This window comes from Schistocerca cancellata, chromosome 3 (genome assembly GCF_023864275.1).
Source record: "Schistocerca cancellata isolate TAMUIC-IGC-003103 chromosome 3, iqSchCanc2.1, whole genome shotgun sequence".
NCBI classification, from domain to species: domain Eukaryota; kingdom Metazoa; phylum Arthropoda; class Insecta; order Orthoptera; family Acrididae; genus Schistocerca; species Schistocerca cancellata.
In genome coordinates this window covers 658,777,218-658,797,226 of record NC_064628.1, presented here as the reverse complement: position 1 = coordinate 658,797,226, position 20,009 = coordinate 658,777,218, and the positions used below count along the sequence as shown (strand labels likewise).

General features: G+C 43.9%; 1 protein-coding gene across 1 annotated transcript in view; it reads right to left on the bottom strand.

The window, feature by feature from the left end:
• The window catches only part of LOC126175624 (sialin-like), an 84,467-nt gene that overhangs the window by 14,526 nt on the left and 49,932 nt on the right, over positions 1-20,009 (bottom strand). Inside the window, exons 8-9 of the mRNA XM_049922508.1 lie at positions 14,996-15,237; positions 6,438-6,558 (exon numbers count right to left, since the gene is read on the bottom strand). Of these exons, the coding sequence (XP_049778465.1) occupies positions 6,438-6,558; positions 14,996-15,237 (363 nt within the window). The remainder of the gene's footprint in view (positions 1-6,437; positions 6,559-14,995; positions 15,238-20,009) is intronic.

Below are 20,009 nucleotides of genomic sequence, written 5' to 3'. Positions count from 1 at the left end.
GTCTTTACATGGATAGTCAGGCAGCAGTTAGAGTTGACGGTAAATTGAGTTCATGGTTCAGAGTAGTTTCAGGGGTAAGACAAGGCTGCAACCTGTCTCCACTGTTGTTCATATTATTCATGGATCATATGTTGAAAACAATAGACTGGCTGGGTGAGATTAAGATATGTGAACACAAAATAAGCAGTCTCGCATATGCGGATGACTTAGTTGTGATGGCAGATTCTATTGAAAGTTTGCAAAGTAATATTTCAGAGCTAGATCAGAAATGTAAGGACTATGGTATGAAGATTAGCATCTCCAAAACGAAAGTAATGTCAGTGGGAAAGAAATATAAACGGATTGAGTGCCAAATAGGAGGAACAAAGTTAGAACAGGTGGACGGTTTCAAGTACTTAGGATGCATATTCTCACAGGATGGCTACATAGTGAAAGAACTGGAAGCGAGGTGTAGCAAAGCTAATGCAGTGAGCGCTCAGCTACGATCTACTCTCTTCTGCAAGAAGGAAGTCAGTACCAAGACTAAGTTATCTGTGCACCGTTCAATCTTTCGACCAACTTTGTTGTATGGGAGCGAAAGCTGGGTGGATTCAGGTTACCTTATCAACAAGGTTGAGGTTACGGATATGAAAGTAGCTAGGATGATTGCAGGTACTAGTAGATGGGAACAATGGCAGGAGGGTGTCCACAATGAGGAAATCAAAGAAAAACTGGGAATGAACTCTATAGATGTAGCAGTCAGGGCGAACAGGCTTAGATGGTGGGGTCATGTTACACGCATGGGAGAAGCAAGGTTACCCAAGAGACTCATGGATTCAGCAGTAGAGAGTAGGAGGAGTCGGGGCAGACCGAGGAGAAGGTACCTGGATTCGGTTAAGATTGATTTTGAAGTAATAGGTTTAACATCAGAAGAGGCATCAATTTTAGCACTGAATAGGGGATCATGGAGGAACTGTATAAGGGGGGCTATGCTCCAGACTGAACGCTGAAAGGCATAATCAGTCTTAAATGATGATGATGATGACGTTCCAAAAGATGTCTGTACTAAGCAAGTCTTCGTCTTATTAACTTAAGGATCATTTTGACAGTTCCTTACCTCAGTCGATAAAAATGGAACCCTTGTCATAACACTTTGTTGTCCGCCTACCTGTCTTTCAGACTGACTCTCTGTTCGACTGTTAAGGCATTCTCATCTCAGAACGCGTGGAGGTAGGAAGTTGAAATGTATCTCACATACTCTAGTCTACAGTCCCTTGACAGTGTAAAAAATTTAAGTTTCTAAGTCAAAGCAATCAAAAATACTACCATTTATGTCACATGCTTTGATACTCACAAACGCGTTCACCAAATCCTATACGGTCCTTCCCGTTGACCTAGAATCACAAAATTTGACAATAAGCAAGTTTCCACAGTATGAGGAAAGAAAAAATCCGAAAATTTTTAATTTGTAAATTTTCCAGAGACTACAAGACGATCTTAAGAAGTCAGAAGTTGAAGCTGATAATCTAGAAGAGGACGATACTACAGCTTCAGAGACATTTGGAAGATGTATGCCACATATCGGGTCAAAATTGTCAACGGCAGCTGGCAGTTCACAAATTTTACAAATAACAAATAATATTGGCAGTAGACCTACAACTGTCTATCCTCAAATTTTCGTTGATGAGAATGCCGATGAAAAGGCTGAACATAGCTCTCAAGATGTAAGTGGCTTTGATAGTGATTGCGGTAATGATACATCATTCTTCGAAAACAGTATGGTTCTGTGTAAGAAGCCAAAATCTAAAGTGGATTTCACTGTGTCAGATAATGAATTGTTTGAGAAACTTTTTTGCAAAAATATTATGGAGCACTGAACTGAGTAATTCATAGGAATGCTCATAATAACTGGAATCCTTCACCTACTGGAATCTGATAATTGCCGTTGTGCAGACCCAACGCTGAAAGTGAGCTCAGTTACAAACATCATGACACTGTCAACGTACAATAAAACGTACAGAACCTACACTGCAATGGCAATAGTGTTAATTTTCCTCCAAAAACTGGTCCATATTATAATAAAATGTGTAAAATTGGACCACTTATTGCATCACTGAACAAGAACTCTTTGGCAGAATATGAGCAGTCGTCCATACTGGCAACGGACGAATTACTGGTGGCACTCAAGGGGCACATATTTCAGATAGTATACGAAGCCCATAAAAAGGGCTACAAAACATGGTGTCTTGCATATCCTAAAAGCAGTTTCATTTCAAGCTTTGCAGTGTACACCGCTAAATCCAGCAACCCAATACAGTACATCAAGAATTACCAGACGTGTAAGCGACCAGTGCTGGAGCTGTGTCAATCATTTGTTTTACACAGCATTGTATTCGATAATTCGTTTATTACAAAAAGACTGAAAGGACTGACAAACTGAATCCTTTACAGTTGGGGAAATGTAAGAGGAAACAGGAGAGGATTGTCATAAATATTAGCATACATAACAAGTGATTCCAAACGTGGAGAGTTTCTGTTTGGAGTACGGTGTGGTGTAACTGCTTCGAAGCGACCAGTGCTGGAGCTGTGTCAATCATTTGTTTTACACAACATTGTATTCGATAATTCGTTTACTACAAAAAGATGAAAGGAGTGACAAACTGAATCCTTTACAGTTGGGCAAATGTAAGAGGAAACAGGAGAGGATTGTCATAAATATTAGCATACATAAAAAGTGATTCCAAACGTGGAGAGTTTCTGTTTGGAGTACGGTGTGGTGTAACTGCTTCGCAGTGGCCACAAAAGCAGTCTGTGTGATGTCTACTGACAACGACCCAAAATACGTCAAATTTATTGAAATAAAAATTAAAGATGGCTCTAACATAAATGTGTCCTGTCCTGAAGTAGTATGCCATTACAACAACACAGTGGGAAGAGCTCTGCTACGAGAAAGATACATGATAAGCAGACGATCTGCAAAATTGTAGCATGGATTACTTTATTTGTTATTGATTTGGCTATTATCAACTGATACTAATTGTATCAAATACCGGTAGAACGGCAAAAGAGAAAACAGTTGACCTTTCGTGTAGATTAACAAGACAACTGATTGATACGTATTCCTCCAAGAAAAAAAAAAAGAGCGGTTCGGTGCCCACTTTCCTAGTCTGCCATTTGATGTCCAGCTAGTGAAAGTAGATAAACATGTCACGAAAGGCAGTGGCACCAGGGAAAAATGCAGATACTGCATTATAAAATCTAAAGAGAAGAGAACAAAAGTAATTTGTGGTGCTCAGATGTACCACTCTGTTCCAGACTGTGCTTTTCTTTCATGGCATGTAAAGTTCTGTAATTTCTGAACTTACAACTTTTAATGAAAATTTACATATAAAGAATATTTTTACATTGACAGTAATGAAATAAATTAGTACATATATAGGTAATTTGTCAGATACATTATTTCCTACCAAAGCCTGTTTGTGTCTAAAAAATAAAGTTACAAAACTCTCGAGTCAACTGAAAACTGTATTCGCCGTGAAAGCTTGCATTCCCATGTAGCACCCATCTACGGGGAGGAGATCCACCGTATCTTCTAGATGCAGCAGAAACTTCGAATAAAGAAAGCAAGTGTGCTTAACAGACTGGCTTTCGTACAGCGTTGTCGGGACAATGACATGATGCCGCGGTTTGCTCATCTGTGGCACACTACCCACACGACAAGGACTAACGAATTTTACCGTGTGCTAGTTTGGCCTTGGTATGGGAGCACATTCGCATCGCGAGACTTGAACTAGAGAAAATTGGAGGTACTCTACACGCATTCCACCAACGACTGGCATCCACTCTCGTCCTGTACGTGGGAATGGGTGGATAAGAAACACCTTCGCATCCTGTGAACTCTGGAAGCGCAAAGATATCTTGAAACAAAGTAACAAGTTCCACCGACTTCCGGAGGTACACAGAAAATCAACACTAATGACTCGAGGACCATCATCAGTTTGACTGGAAAGCAGCTTTACGAGGCGACAACATCCGTGCTGTCAAAAGGAATACATTTGGCACCGGTTCCAAACACATTAAGCAAACGGGAGATAATCAGCAGCATCGAGCTAGCCATTCTGGTGCTGCCCTCTGATACCGCCTAAGAAGTGAGAAGAGAGATCTGCAGGGCCCTTTACAAAGCAAAAACTAGCATCTCCTCGGCATAACACAGAGTGATGTGTGACCTTCGAGACGACAAAGACACAGTAGTCCTGGCAGGTGACATAGGCAGTGCGACGATGGTGCTACTATCAGTTGACTACTGGGCGAAGATTGAGATGCTATTACAAGACCCAGCTTAGAAGCCAGCAGGAAAGGATACTATACCATCTATGACTGGGAAGTCCACATCACTCCTAAACAACTCAGGAATGGATACGGTCGAAAGATTTTACCCTGGAGCATTGATACCACAACGGTTATATGGCCTTCCACAGATACGCAAGAAGGAATTTCCACTACGTCCAGTAGTGGAAACGATAAATTCACCATGCTGAATAGCTAAACACTTGGCCCAGTTACTATAAAGCCTCTCGTGGGTCACAGCACACATGTCAAGAGTTCAACTGAGTTTATGAAGATGCTTCAGAGGATACATCTGGTCAAGGGTGATCTCCTGGCCAATTTCGAAGTCACTTCTCTCTTCATATGGATACTGCTAGAGGACTCCTAGGCTTTACTAGGGAGCTACTTTGACACTGTGGAACTGTTGCGCGATAGCTCACTACCACCTACTTTCAGTGTGGTGGAAAGTTGTACCAGCAGTCAGACTGGTTTACTATGGGAACCCCCCCCCCCCCCCCCCTAGCACCAGGCATCGCAAACCGATACATGGAATACTTCGAGGAAATGGCTCTCAAAATCATGTGTCTGAAACCAAAGGCGTTCTACCGATACGTGGGCGACACATTCCTGGTGTGGCCACAGGGTGAAGAAAACCTGCAGGAAATTCTTGACCTCATTAATAGCATACACGACAATGCAAAGTTCAACATGGAGGCAGAAGAAAACGGATGCCTGCCTTTCCACGACATCATGATAAGGAAGAAAACTGATCGCACACTGCGACATTCTATCTATAGAAAAAAGACACACGCAGACCTGTACCTAACCGACAATAGCTGCCACCATCCAGCGCAACGCAAATCTGTGTTCACCAACCTGGTGCAGACATAAGCGACAAGGAGGGTCTTCCCACCGAGTTGCTACATCTGAGGGAAACATTTCGCAAGAATGGCTACTCGTGAAAAAATAAATAAATAAATAAACGCCATCCGGAAGAAGACATGAAGCGTCTAGCGTTCCTTCCATATGCCGAGCCCCCACGGCCAAAATCGCCCGGATATTTGAGAAGAACTACATTGAAAACCATTTTCTGCTCATCGGCTAAAATAAAAAATATGCCAGGCTCAATGAAAGGCAAATAGGACTGCGGATACCTGGAGCCTACAACATCAGTTGCGAATGTGACAAGCAGTATATCGGTCAGACGTGACGGCGTGCGCCACTGAGAACATGAGATAAGTGTTTCCTTCGGAAATAGGAAATTTATGGTAAGGTCTTATGGGAGAAAACTGCAGAGGTCATCCGTCCCTAAGCCTACACACTTCTTAATCTAACTTAAAATAACTTACGCTATGGACAACACACTCACCCATGCTCGAGGGAGGACTCGAACCTCCGAAGGGGGGGAGCCGCACGGACCGAGAAAAGACGCCTGAGACCGCGCGGCTGCCCCGCCATTCGTTTCGGCCAAATGGACAAATCTGCAGTGGCATAGCACACCCTCAACAGGGTCATATGTTTGATATTGAACAGACAGAAATGTTGCGCCGGGCGAACGTGTTCTGGGACTCGATCATCAAAGAGGCAGTGGAGACAGGGTCCATGATGATCTTGTCAACCGGGATAGCGGTTTCCGGCCGAGCTCTGCATGATATGTAGCGCTATCAAGAATACGCTGAGTGTGCTCTGATTTGAAAGTGGCGAATGGAATAAACAGGCGTCACCAGGACGCTACAGCAGGACACTCCAACCGCCAGGTGTCCCCTCCCTCCCACCACCGCCAGCGATTGCCCCCTCCTCCTCCTCCTCCTCTCCCCTCCCTCCCCCCCACCCACCGTCCATGACGCCAGTTCCGGAGCCACGCGATTGACTAAGCAGTTGCGCACGATACAGAGGAGCCTGCAGTCCAACGTCTATTAAGATATGAACTGAACACAAACCCGACATTTCGCCTGAAGATGATGAGTAGGAAACCTGTTGAAACGTTGCCATAATATGACGGTGGTAATCCGAGAAGACTTTATCATTGAAATTTGTCGTCAAGGCCTGCGTTCCCATATAATCATTTCCAAGTTACAGTCTAGAACTTTAGAGAATATTCCAGAACATTGTGTAATGAATGTACAACTCACCTGGGGCTGGCACGTTCCAGGGCTGCTCCTCAGTGGTAGTGAACACAGCGTAAACGACGTACGACACGGTGGCCACCGCAGCCGACAGGTAGAAGACGGTGTTCCAAGCCGCTCGCGTTGGCTGTAGGCAAATGTTTTTTGCGTTATATTTTAAGTGAGCGGACATAGGGTCCAGAGATTTTAGTTAACTTCAGAATGGTTTTACCTCCTTAGTTCCTTGTTGCTAGTTTAGTGATTATTCCACAGTCAGTGCAATAATTGGGTATCAATAACCAGTCTTGCTGTGGCCACGGGTGTCTGTGTCGTATGTGTGTGAGTGGGAGTACTTCTGCTACAAAAAGAGCTAGAGCTCGGAAGCTAGTGTTTCTTTGCTTCACGCATTGACATGCTCTAGGTGAGTGTTGCATTTACCTTATTTTACATGCTGAACTAATAGTAAATCATTCTAGGCTGATCGCCCTTTCTTTTCTGCATGATAGTATCACGCAGTTGATAACTGAATGATATATTGTCACCTACATTTTTTTTCGTTGTAGCTGTGAACAAAAATAAATGCACATTTATGTCTTACGTCACAGCACGGGCAAAACAGCAGAAGAAGGGTAAATGCCGGCCGGAGTGGCCGTGTGGTTCTAGGCGCTACAGTCTGGAGTCGAGCGACCGCTACGGTCGCAGGTTCGAATCCTGCCTCGGGCATGGATGTGTGTGATGTCCTTAGGTTCGTTAGGTTTAATTAGTTCTAAGTTCTAGGCGTCTGATGACTTCAGAAGTTAAGTCGCATAGTGCTCAGAGCCATTTGAACCATTTGAACCAAGGCTAAATAAAGTGAACGACCCTCCAGCGAGGGACGAACCGATAGCTGAAATTGTTTCACCACGTGCCACATGCTACTACTACTGCCGTAAACAAACTTTCGTCAACATAACGATGGCTGTTACGAAGAGTTCACAATAGGAAAGATACGTACAACTCAATCGTAATTGCAGGAAACTCATAAGTCAGGAATTTTCCGTAAGGTATTTTATGTAATTAATATACTTTACTTAGGTCCACACGCTAGTATGGGCCCACATGCTAGTATGATGCATTGACTCGAAAGATAGACTGCAATGAGTGCAGAAACAACGAAAGTCAGCGTCTCAGGTTTTTTTCTGTTCCAATCGACGTATGGCATTTTTTTGTATTAAAAAAAAGTCGATGAAGTTTCTAGCATGTTGTTCAAATACGGTCAAAAAACGTTTACGTGCCTTTCTTTATTGTCCAAGGAAAAATGGCAACCACGCTGTCGTTCGATTTTGTCTTGCTTATCGTGGGCTCTTTAACAAGGTGAATTTTCATTTTCACTCTTCTGCACTTTACAAAAAAACATTAGATATACTTCAGAGTGTATATTTCATGTATGAAGACAAAATCAATAGTTCCCTGAATTTCAAGTGACGGAGTTCGAACCCCCGGATTCGGATTTTGATAACTGGCGAAAAGATTGTTAAGTCATCTAGCTGTGGAATCAACTGACAATGCCGTTGCTGCCTAACAGATTAACATATCCCCCCCCCCCTCCCGCTCCCTATAAATAGATGGAGTTTCAGTACTATTTACAACACAAAGTACTTCCAATTATCAGCCAGTTAATTCATGGTTTAGCGTATCACTTATTCAATCTCCAAAAATCACGCCAATTCCAAAGTGCCTGGTGAATGAATAAGGTAGAGGAAGTTAGGAAAATAGTTGAATATGTGCTGCAGGATTTTATAAAAGCTTTTTCAGTACTGACGTGGGCAGTGATACTGCAGGTTATGATGTCTTATAAACTTATTACTCTTATTTAATCATACTGTACCGTTTGTTTTATTTTAGTAAATTTGCGATGTGATGCTTTGTACTAAAAGATGATTATGTCTAGCGTTTTCATAAAAGCGTTGGGAAGTCATGTGTTTTGCAATATTTGCATGTTTATTTTGTACCTGGAAAATACAGATTGAATAATATTTTTAGCTTCATCTGTTTTTATGATGAAATATTTACCTTCCTACGGTATGTTACCTTTATCCAAGGATTGTTCGTTTAGTGCACTAACAACCTAACTTGACTCGATTTTGTAGTGACTGAAATATTATCACATATCCTCTCAGTCGGTGAAGTTCATTTCCTCCGCTCCTTCCTTTTTTTTAACAGGCAGTGAACTGAATTCGCTTTCTCTGTGACACCTACTTTACAGGATGTACCGTAATTAATGTCGAAGATATACATGGGTGGAACTACAGAACAATACAAGCATAAATGTTACAGTAAACATGGGTCTGCAAGCGAGCCTTTCACGAGATAATCGCAAATGCGTTGTTTTTGAAGCGTCACTGCCTTTAGTATGAATTTTATGGTAGGTAATACAAACGAATTTGAAATGTAAACTTTCTAATTAAGTTCCAATCTAATTAGGTTAAGAAAAGGCCACCTGCGTTTATAGCATTGATAGAGTTAGAAAATTTTGACAGTGTCGACTAGAATACTCTCTTTGAAATTCTGAAGGCAGAAGGGGTAAAATACAGAGAGCGAAGGGCTGTTTACAGTTTATACAGAAACCAGACAGACAGCAGTTATAAGACTCGTGGGCCATGAAAGGGAAGCAGTGGTTGAGAAGGGAGTGAGTCACAGTTGTAGCCTATCACGATAGTATTCAATCTGTACACTGAACAACAATAAAGGAACAGAAGAAAAATTTGGAATAGGAAAAGAAATAAAAACTTTGAAGTTTTCCGATGACATTGTAATTCTATCAGAGACAGCAAAGGAGTTGGAAGAGCAGTTGAACGTAATGGACATTGTCTTGAAAGGAGGATATAAGATGAGAATCAACAAAAGCAAAACAAGATTAATGGAATGCAATCGAATTAAATCAAGTGATGCTAAGTGAATTAGATTAGGACACGAAACACTTGAAGTAGCAGATGAGTTCTGCTATTTGAGCAGCAAAATAAGTGATGATGGCCGAACTAGAGATGATATAAAATATAGACTGCCAATGACAAGAGAAGAATTTGAAGAAGAGACATTTGTTAACATCGAATATACACTCCTGGAAATGGAAAAAAGAACACATTGACACCGGTGTGTCAGACCCACCATACTTGCTCCGGACACTGCGAGAGGGCTGTACAAGCAATGATCACACGCACGGCACAGCGGACACACCAGGAACCGCGGTGTTGGCCGTCGAATGGCGCTAGCTGCGCAGCATTTGTGCACCGCCGCCGTCAGTGTCACCCAGTTTGCCGTGGCATACGGAGCTCCATCGCAGTCTTTAACACTGGTAGCATGCCGCGACAGCGTGGACGTGAACCGTATGTGCAGTTGACGGACTTTGAGCGAGGGCGTATAGTGGGCATGCGGGAGACCGGGTGGACGTACCACCGAATTGCTCAACACGTGGGGCGTGAGGTCTCCACAGTACATCGATGTTGTCGCCAGTGGTCGGCGGAAGGTGCACGTGCCCGTCGACCTGGGACCGGACCGCAGCGACGCACGGATGCACGCCAAGACCGTAGGATCCTACGCAGTGCCGTAGGGGACCGCACCGCCACTTCCCAGCAAATTAGGGACACTGTTGCTCCTGGGGTATCGCCGAGGACCATTCGCAACCGTCTCCATGAAGCTGGGCTACGGTCCCGCACACCGTTAGGCCGTCTTCCGCTCACGCCCCAACATCGTGCAGCCCGCCTCCAGTGGTGTCGCGACAGGCGTGAATGGAGGGACGAATGGAGACGTGTCGTCTTCAGCGATGAGAGTCGCTTCTGCATTGGTGCCAATGATGGTCGTATGCGTGTTTGACGCCGTGCAGGTGAGCGCCACAATCAGGACTGCATACGACCGAGGCACACATGGCCAACACCCGGCATCATGGTGTGGGGAGCGATCTCCTACACTGGCCGTACACCACTGGTGATCGTCGAGGGGACACTGAATAGTGCACGGTACATCCAAACCGTCATCGAACCCATCGTTCTACCATTCCTAGACCGGCAAGGGAACTTGCTGTTCCAACAGGACAATGCACGTCCGCATGTATCCCGTGCCACCCAACGTGCTCTAGAAGGTGTAAGTCAACTACCCTGGCCAGCAAGATCTCCGGATCTGTCCCCCATTGAGCATGTTTGGGACTGGATGAAGCGTCGTCTCACGCGGTCTGCACGTCCAGCACGAACGCTGGTCCAACTGAGGCGCCAGGTGGAAATGGCATGGCAAGCCGTTCCACAGGACTACATCCAGCATCTCTACGATCGTCTCCATGGGAGAATAGCAGCCTGCATTGCTGCGAAAGGTGGATGTACACTGTACTAGTGCCGACATTGTGCATGCTCTGTTGCCTGTGTCTATGTGCCTGTGGTTCTGTCAGTGTGATCATGTGATGTATCTGACCCCAGGAATGTGTCAATAAAGTTTCCCCTTCCTGGGACAATGAATTCACGGTGTTCTTATTTCAATTTCCAGGAGTGTAGATGTAAGTTTTAGGAAGCCTTTTCTGGAAGTATTTGTCTGGTGCGTAGCCACGTATGGAATTGAAACATGGACAGTTTAGACAAAAAGAGAATAGAAGCTTTCTAAATGTGGTGCTACAGAAAAATGTTGAACATTAGATGAGTAGCTCACATAACTAATCAGGAGGTACTGAATAGAACTCGAGAAACAAGAAATTTGTGGCACAACCTGACTTCAAGAAGGGGTCGGTTGATAAGACACCTCTTGAGACAGCATGGGACCAACGATTTAGTGTTGGAGGGCAGTGGGGGAGAGAGGTAAAAAGGGTAAAGGGGACCATGAGATGAATACAGTAAGCAGATTCAGAAGGATGTAGGTTGTAGTAGTTATTCGGAGATGAAGAGACTCGCACAGAATAGAATAGCAAGGAGAGCTGTATCAAAAAATTCTTCGGACTGAAGAGCGCAAAAACAACAAATTATTAGTTTTGAATGTCAGCAACGGTCCATGATAGGAGAATGTGATAGATGTATGGTGGGGTATCGGCATATTTGGCTGTTAATGTAAGACGACACACAACGCATCACCTGACGTGAATACCCTGGATTGTACTGTCTGGGATCATCTCAAAAATAACGTGCGCAGCACCCCGTTGATAAGGTTGAAGAATTTTAGCAGCGAAATTTACAGTCTTGTTAGATATGTCACTGCTGAAATTTGAGCCCAATTAGAAGGGTACTTAATCGAAAAATTTACATTTCGAATACGTTTGTACTAACTAGGACAATATTCTATACTGAAGTCAGTCGCAGCTACTACGCAAACATTCGCGATTATCTGACACACGGCTCGTTTACATATGTTGGCTAGGACTTTTTTCATTGTACAGTTTTCCTCACGCAACATTTCGCTATTAATTATGAAGAACACTATATACAAGACGCACTAAGTTGGCTTTTTTTTTCTCCTCCTCCACCTTACCATCTCAGAGTAGCACGTGCAGCCTATGCCCTCAATGATTTGCTGGATGTATTCAAATCTTTGTCTTCCTGCACAGGTTTTACCCTGTACAGCTCCCTCTAGTTCAAAATGGTTCAAAAGGCTCTGAGCACTATGGGACTTAACATCTATGGTCATCAGTCCCCTAGAACTTAGAACTACTTAAACCTAACTAACCTAAGGACATCACACACATCCATGCCCGAGGCAGGATTCGAACCTGCGATCGTAGCGGTCAAGCGGTTCCACACTGAAGTGCCTAGAACCGCACGGCCACACCGGCCGGCTCCCTCTAGTACCATGGAAATTATTCACTGATGGCTTCACAGATGACCTACCATCCTGTCCCTTCCCCTTGTGAAGGATTTTCATATATTCCTTTCCTTGTCGGTTCTTTGGATAACATCCTCATTGCTTACCTTATCAGTCCATCTAATTTTTAACATTCTTCTGTAGCACCACATCTCAATTCTTCCATTCTCTTGTTACTGGTTTTCCCACAGCCCACGTTTCACTACCATACAATACTCTGCTCCAAACGTAGTCTCAGAAATTACTTCCTCAATCTAAGGCCTATATTTAGTACTACGAGGGTGAGTCAAATGAAAACCTTAAATTTGTAATAACAAATCCAAATTTCGCGCTGTTATCCTGTAAGTTGGTAAGTGTGCTACAAACAGCGTGCTGAATGGCCTGTAGGTTGCAGCATAGTGCAGATGCACACATACCGTCGCAGTATCAGTATAAAGATGGCCGCCCCACTTGCGACTTGCACCAGGGAAGAACAGTGTTCTGTTATTCGGTTTTTGCGTAGTGAAGGTGTGAAACCTATTGAAATTCATCGACGAATGAAGGTTCAGTAGGGTGATGCATATTTGTCACATCAGCAAGTCTACGAATGGAGTAGGAAGTTCGCAAATGGTGTGACTTCAGTGGAAGATTCTCCTCGTCCAAGTCAGACACAACGAGCCGTGACTCCACAGAACATTGCAGCAGTTGAAGCCATAGTGAAGGAAAACCGCCGAGTGACACTGAATGACATTGCAGCATGTGTACAGATTAGTCATGGGTCAGCACACCACATTGTGCATGATGTGCTCCAGTTTCACAAAGTGTCTGCAAGATGGGTGCCACGGCAGCTGACTCCTGAAATGAGAAAACGAGGTATTGATGCTTGTGAAGAACTTCTTTGGCGCTTTGAGCGACAAGGTGATAGATTCCATGCAAGAATCGTTACTGGGGACGAAATCTGGGTTCACTTTCACCAACCAGAAACGAAGAGAACGGTCAAAGAATGGCACTATTCCTGATCATCAAAACCAAAGAAGATCCGAACAGAACCATCAGCAGGGAAGGCTATGCTGACTCACTTTTGGGACGAAAAAGGCGTCATTTTGGAGAATTACAAGCCTAGAGGGACCACTGTCACCAGTGCATCATACACAGATCTCCTAAAAAATCATCTGCGGCCTGCAATCAAATCAAAGCGACGTGGATTGCTGTCAGCAGGTGTCCTTTTGCAACATGACAATGCAAGACGCCACACTGCCCGTACAACAGTTGCAACAAACACATACCTGCATTTCGAGTGTCTTCCTCATCCACCATACTCACCAGACCTTGCCCCAAGTGGTTTCCATATGTTTGGACCACTCGAAGACGCAATGGGCGGAAAAAGTTCCGTTCAGATGAAGAGGTACGCCACGTGGTGCATGAGTGGTTGCGCGGACTACCAAAAGAATTTTTTTCTAAAGGAATTTATGCACTTTGTAAGCGCTGGAGGACTTGCATCGTGCGTGGGGGAGATTATGTTGAAAAGTGATACAGCTTTGTACCACTTCTGCACAATAAATAATATTTTAAAAAATATTTAATGTTTTCATTTCACTCACCCTCGTAGTAGACATATCTTCGCCAGGAATGCCATTTTTGCCAGTGCTAGTCTGTTTTATGTGTCACTTCGATCCGTCCTTCATGGGTTATTGTGATGCCTACGTAGCAGAATTCCTTAAGTTCATCTACTTTGTGATCACCAATCCTGACGATAAGTTTCTCGCTGTTCTCATTTCTGCTACTTCTCATCACTTTCGCTTTTTTTCGTTTACTCTCAGTCCTTATTCCGTGTTCATTAGACTTTTCATTCCATTCAGCAGATCCTGTAATGTAATCAGCGAATCTTATCATTGATATCCTATCACCTTGAATTTTAATTCCGTTTCTTTTATTTCCGTCATTGCTTCTTCGATACATAAACTGAACAGGAAGAGCGAAAGTGTGTGTGCCTGTCTCACAAACTTTTTTAATATGAGCACTGTGATGTGGGTCTTCCACAATTATTGTTCCCTCTTGGCTCTTGTACATATCGTATGTTACTCGCCTTTCCCTACAGCTTACCCATATTTTCCTCAGAATTTCTAACACCTTGCGTCACCTGAGATAGTCGAAAGCTTTTTACAGGTCGACAGATACCATGAATGGTCTTTATTTTTCTTCAGTCTGCCATCCATTATCAAGCGCAACGTCATAATTGCCTCTCTAGTCCTAAAGCCAAACTGATCGTCATCTAACACATCCTCAACTTTCTTTACCACTCTTATTACTATGGCTGTAACATTCCTAATCAATCCAGCAAATTAGAAGTGAAACGAATCCTACTAGCAGAGGATGTATTTCTTTGAAAAGGACGCGACCGATTCCTTATTCTCACTTGTCCAATTCCGAGATCGTTCTCTGCTTCTAACAAACAGGGTCGTCGACGGAACGTTAAGTTCTAAGCTTCCTTCTTCCCTCCGAAGCGACGCAAAAGTCACGGTACCAGATGGTGTTTAGTTCTGTCAGTTTCAAAAATGGTTCAAATGGCTCTGAGCACTATGGGACTTAACATCTGTGGTCATCAGTCCCCTAGAACTTAGAACTACTTAAACCTAACTAACCTAAGGACATCACACACATCCATGCCCGAGGCAGGATTCGAACCTGCGACCGGAGCGGTCACGCGGTTCCAGACTGAAGCGCCTTTAACCGCACGGCCACACCGGCCGGCGTTCTGTCTGTTTCTCCAAGCTGTGGGTAGACTGCCAACTTACATTGTCGTTGGTGAAGGCACCGACGACGTAAGGGACTGCGATGCCCGTCAGGTTGGCGAACATGTTGACAATGCCGACGATGGTGCCCGCGTAGTTGGGCGCGATTATCTGCATGTTGAGGTAGGAGCCCGTGCAGTCGGTGGCTGTGCAGAAGCCGCTGAGCGCCAGCATCGCGATGATGGTGGCGCTGTCACAGCCCACCAGAGCCACCACAACCAGCGCCACAGCTGGCACCAGGGTACCTGAACACACGACAAGCAGCTTCTCTGTTGACCTCTTTCATCAACTTATAAGCCAACATTGAAAGTGGCTCTGAGCACTACGCGACTTAACTTCTGAGGTCATCAGTCGCCTAGAACTTAGAACTAATTTAAAACTAACTAACCTAAGGACATCACACAGATCCATGCTCGAGGCAGGATTCGAACCTGCGACCGTAGCGGTCGCTCGGTTCCAGACTGTAGCGCCTAGAACCGCACGGCCACTCCGGCCTACTAGAAGCCAACATTACTGAAAAGTGCTACACCTAGACAGCTAAACGTGCCTCAGCATCAAACAATCCTGATCAAATAGGGAGCCTTGTGACGGATACAGCGATTAAAGACTACAAGAACGTTGTAGCGAGACTGACCACCGTAACATCCACCTCCTCTAAAAGTAAACGCAAAATACGCTAAAGGAAAAAATATTAGTACATCCTTTTAAAGGCTTCTAATTCATTCAACATTTGTTGTTACAACACTGCATATAGAGTACATGAAATGATTACATTTACATATCAACAACACAAGCGGTTCTGATGTACCATGCATCTACCCACGCTGAAACACCCATGTTACTACGTGGTGTAGCCTACATGGACGGCAAAGCAGGCGCTGACTCTGGCATTCAGTCGATCGCACAGATGGCGAATAATGTCCTGGGTTATGTCAAGCCTACTCGATCTGTTCACGTAGTTCTGTAAGAGTTGTTGGTTAACAAGTCACACGACTGACTTCCCGTCCCATCATATCCCACAAGTGCTCGATTGGAGACAAGTCTGGACGTCGTGCTGGCCAGGGAAGTAGCTGCACGTCTTGAAGAGAACATGGAGTTTTACAGCCAGTGATTGGGTGAGCATTATCCTGTTGGAAGAACGCATCACCTTCCTGTTGCAAGAAGAAAAAAGAACGGGTTTAATTACATTCTGCATGTATCGAGCGCTGGTTAGGGTTCCCTCCAGAAACATCAAAGGTAAACGAGAGTTGTAGCTTATCGCGCCCCAGACCATAAGGCTGCTGTGCAGTCGATGCAGTGGTGAAAGTAGAAGACGCTGTACGTGCCCGTAGTCCCACTGCTAATAACCGGTTCGCAACAGTTCATGTTGACACATCTGAGCCCTAATATTTGTGCTGTGGTTGCTGTACAGTCTGCCACTGCTGCCCTTACAATATGATGATCGAGGCTAGCGTACATGTTGCGAGGACGTCCAGAAACTCGTCTACGGGTGTCATGATATTCACGTAACCACTGATGGCACCATCGCTGCACAACTGACGTCCAACTTGTGTGGCAGTTCTCCAAAAGGTCCATCCCCTCACTAGGAAGACCACAATATGATCTCTTTCAAACTCACTCAGTGTGTCTCTGTGTCATGGTTGCCTGCTTGCGTCACACGTTTGCACCACACTGAGCCTTGGGCCTTCTGGTTGTGATCATCCCCTGTTACAGGGTAGATCTGAATGGCGCTCTGTTATCTATGCCCCATCTGTTGTTGGACGACGTTAAAACCATTCTCAGTACATCTACTATCCGCCAGGTGGCATACGCCGTCATCGGATCAAAATCGAAGTTGTCTTTGAAGGTGTACTAATTTTTTTCCGGCAGTGTAGGTATACTTAAAAAAGGAGATAAATTCGCTTGACGCTTCCTAAAAGAGAGTCTCCACTGCTCCCCAACTGCTACATAAATGTAGACCAGATGAGGCTTAAATTCAAGAAAATAGTATCAGTGACAATTGAGACATTTATAACGAATAAATTAATGAAAGTTGGTACTCATCCCCTATGGTACACAAAACAGATCACAATACTGTTGCAAAAGCAACGAATAAAACATTCCAAATTTAAAAGAACACAAAATTTCTAAGATTGGCGATGTTATACGGAAGCTCGAAACTTAGAGCTTACTCCAATGCGGGATGCTTTTAGTAGGCTCCAAAACGAAACTTCTTTTCCAAATCTGACTGAAAACCAAAGAAATTCTTGTCATATGTGAAGTACTTCATCGGCAAGATGCAATCAGTACCTTCACTGCACCCTTCCAGTAGTAATATAAGCAATTACTAAAGCTGAATTATTAAACTAAGATTTCCGAAATTCCTTCACCAAAAGAAGACTAAGGGTAGCGAAGCAGCTTAAATCAATTAATAAAGTAATATACGATAATATAAAAATTAGGTTCCTTTCAGAATAAGCTTATATAGTAGCCTCACACTTAGGAATAATATACAAGCGCTCGCTCGGCAAGAGATACGTATCAAAAGACTGGAAAGTTGCATAGGTCACACTAATACTCAAGGAAGGAAGTAGGAGTAATTCGATGAATTACAGACCCTTATCACTGACGTGTATTTACGTTAGGATTATGGGATACAGACTGCGTTCGAACATTATGAGCGAGCTTCAAGGAAACGGTCTGTTGACTGACAATCAGAATGGATTCTAAAACTATTACTCTTATGAAACACAACCAGTTTTTTTATTCGCATTGCAGTAATGAGTGCTATCGACAGGAGTTCTGAAACTGATTCCATACTTCCATATTTCCAGAAGGCTTTTGACACCGTTTCACACAAAGACTTCCAATTAAATTGAATTTCTGTGGAGATGTGTAACTAGAATCTTAATCTCTCGTCTGAAAGATCATGGTATGCAGTAACTGACGCAAAGTCATCGAGTAAAATAGAAGTGACGTCTGGTGTTTGGGAGGGAAGTGTTACAGGCCCGATTTAAGAGACAATCTGACCAGCCCTCTTAGATTTTCTGCAGATGATGCTGGCATTTACAGTCTATTTAAGTCATCAGAAGATCAAAACCAATTGCAAAATGATTTACACAAAGTATCTGTGTGATGTGCAAAGTAAGAGTTGCCTCTAAATACAGAAAAGTCTAAAGTCATCCATATGAGTAAGAAAAGAAATTAGTTAAATTTTGGTTATACGATAAATCACACAAATTTAAAGGCTGTCAATTCAGTTAAATACTTAGGAACAACAATGCGAACACCTTAAACTGGACGATCACATAGGTGATGTTACAAGGAAGGCAAACCAGAGACTGCGTTTTATTGGCACAACATTTAGAAGATGCGAGAGAACTAATAAAAACACTGCCTTCACTGTGCTAGTCCGTACTCTGCTAGAGTACTGCTGTGTCTTATGGTATCATTAGCAGGTAAATTGTGGAGAGACATCGAAAAAGTTCAAAGACGGAAGGCTTGTTTAGTATTATGGCGAATCAGTGGAAAGAATGTCAAGGGTATGATAAGCAAGTTGAGGGTGGCAATCATTAAAAGAAAGGCGTTTCTCGTTGTGGCGAGATCTTTTACGAAATTTCAATCATTATCTTTCTTCTATGGATGTCAAAATACTTTACAGTCGCCAACCTACATAGGAAGAAATGATCATCTTAATAAAACTCTGCCAGGCGTCTAAGTGTGAATTGCAGAGAAATCACATAGATGTAGTAATGAACCATAGTTATAATTACAATTTGTTTGTGTCAGAGGAGGACATCCAGTGATAACACACTCTACACGCCACCCCACGCCGTTTGTAGGTGGCGGGGGCAACTTTAGATACAATCTCCAATGGGAACCCCCGTTTCTCATTGCTCATTACGATTCTATGGCAAAATCTACATACTTTTTGTCTGAAGCATTTTATTCGGTTCGCCACAATGGCGCTGTAATCGGAGGAGTAGAAATGGGTACACAGTCGTAATTTGCGACATACTACTCAATGGCCCTAATTGAAATGATCCTGGTTTATGGATAATGTATGAGAAATATTGAGGCTGCTGTTGCTTTATATGCCGAGCGTCTTCGAGAGAAAGCTCTCTCTCGTTCGTTCTTTTACGAGGTTATGAACGCCTTTGTCTGTGATGGCAGAGTACAGACCATCAGAAGGAAACGAAGCAAACGTGTTACAGGAGAAGCTAATGAAATAGGTGTGCGCCACAACTCACAGATGAGCGCCCGGGAACTACACCGCGATTTCGACTTGTCTGTAGGTAGTATTGTCACAATATTGCATCGTCCAATGCGTATAGTTTTCAGAATATTGCAGTGTTTTCAGTCAAAATGAACACCTTGGTCACCCAAAATGCAACTCCCTGAAGGGAGCATCCAAGTCAGGTGAAATTCGCAGCATGCGTTTGCGGCGACGGGAGATACACATGATTAGCACTTCGCACCTGAGAGCCCTATATAAAACGGGGAACAGATAGCCGTGTGGAATTGTTCTTTCGTGCTGTTGTTTTCGTAAGCAGCTTCAGTGCGCCTCGTAGAAGACAGTGAGCGTCTTTCGTAGTTCGACCGAGGAAGAGTAGTTGCCTATATGGACTGCAGACTATCCTTCAGAGAAATCGGTGATCCGTGTCGGACGGACCCAAGCGACTGTGGTGCGGATCTGTAATCGCTGGATGCAGGAGGGAACCGGATCGACGACGGGACCTATTGCACATACCTCGTTGCACCACTACACGGCCGGCCGTGGTGGACGAGCGGCTCTAGGCGCTTCAGTCTGGAACCGCGCGACCGCTACGGCCGCAGGTTCGAATCCTGCCTCGGGCCTGGATGTGTGTGATGTCCTTAGGTTAGTTAGGTTTAAGTAGTTCTAAGTTTTAGGGGACTGATGACCTCAGATGTTAGGTCCCATAGTGCTCAGAGCCATTTTAACCATTTGAACGACTACACGTGACGAAAGGTATATTGTGCACATGGAAGTGATGGATCGCTTGCTACATCACGAAAC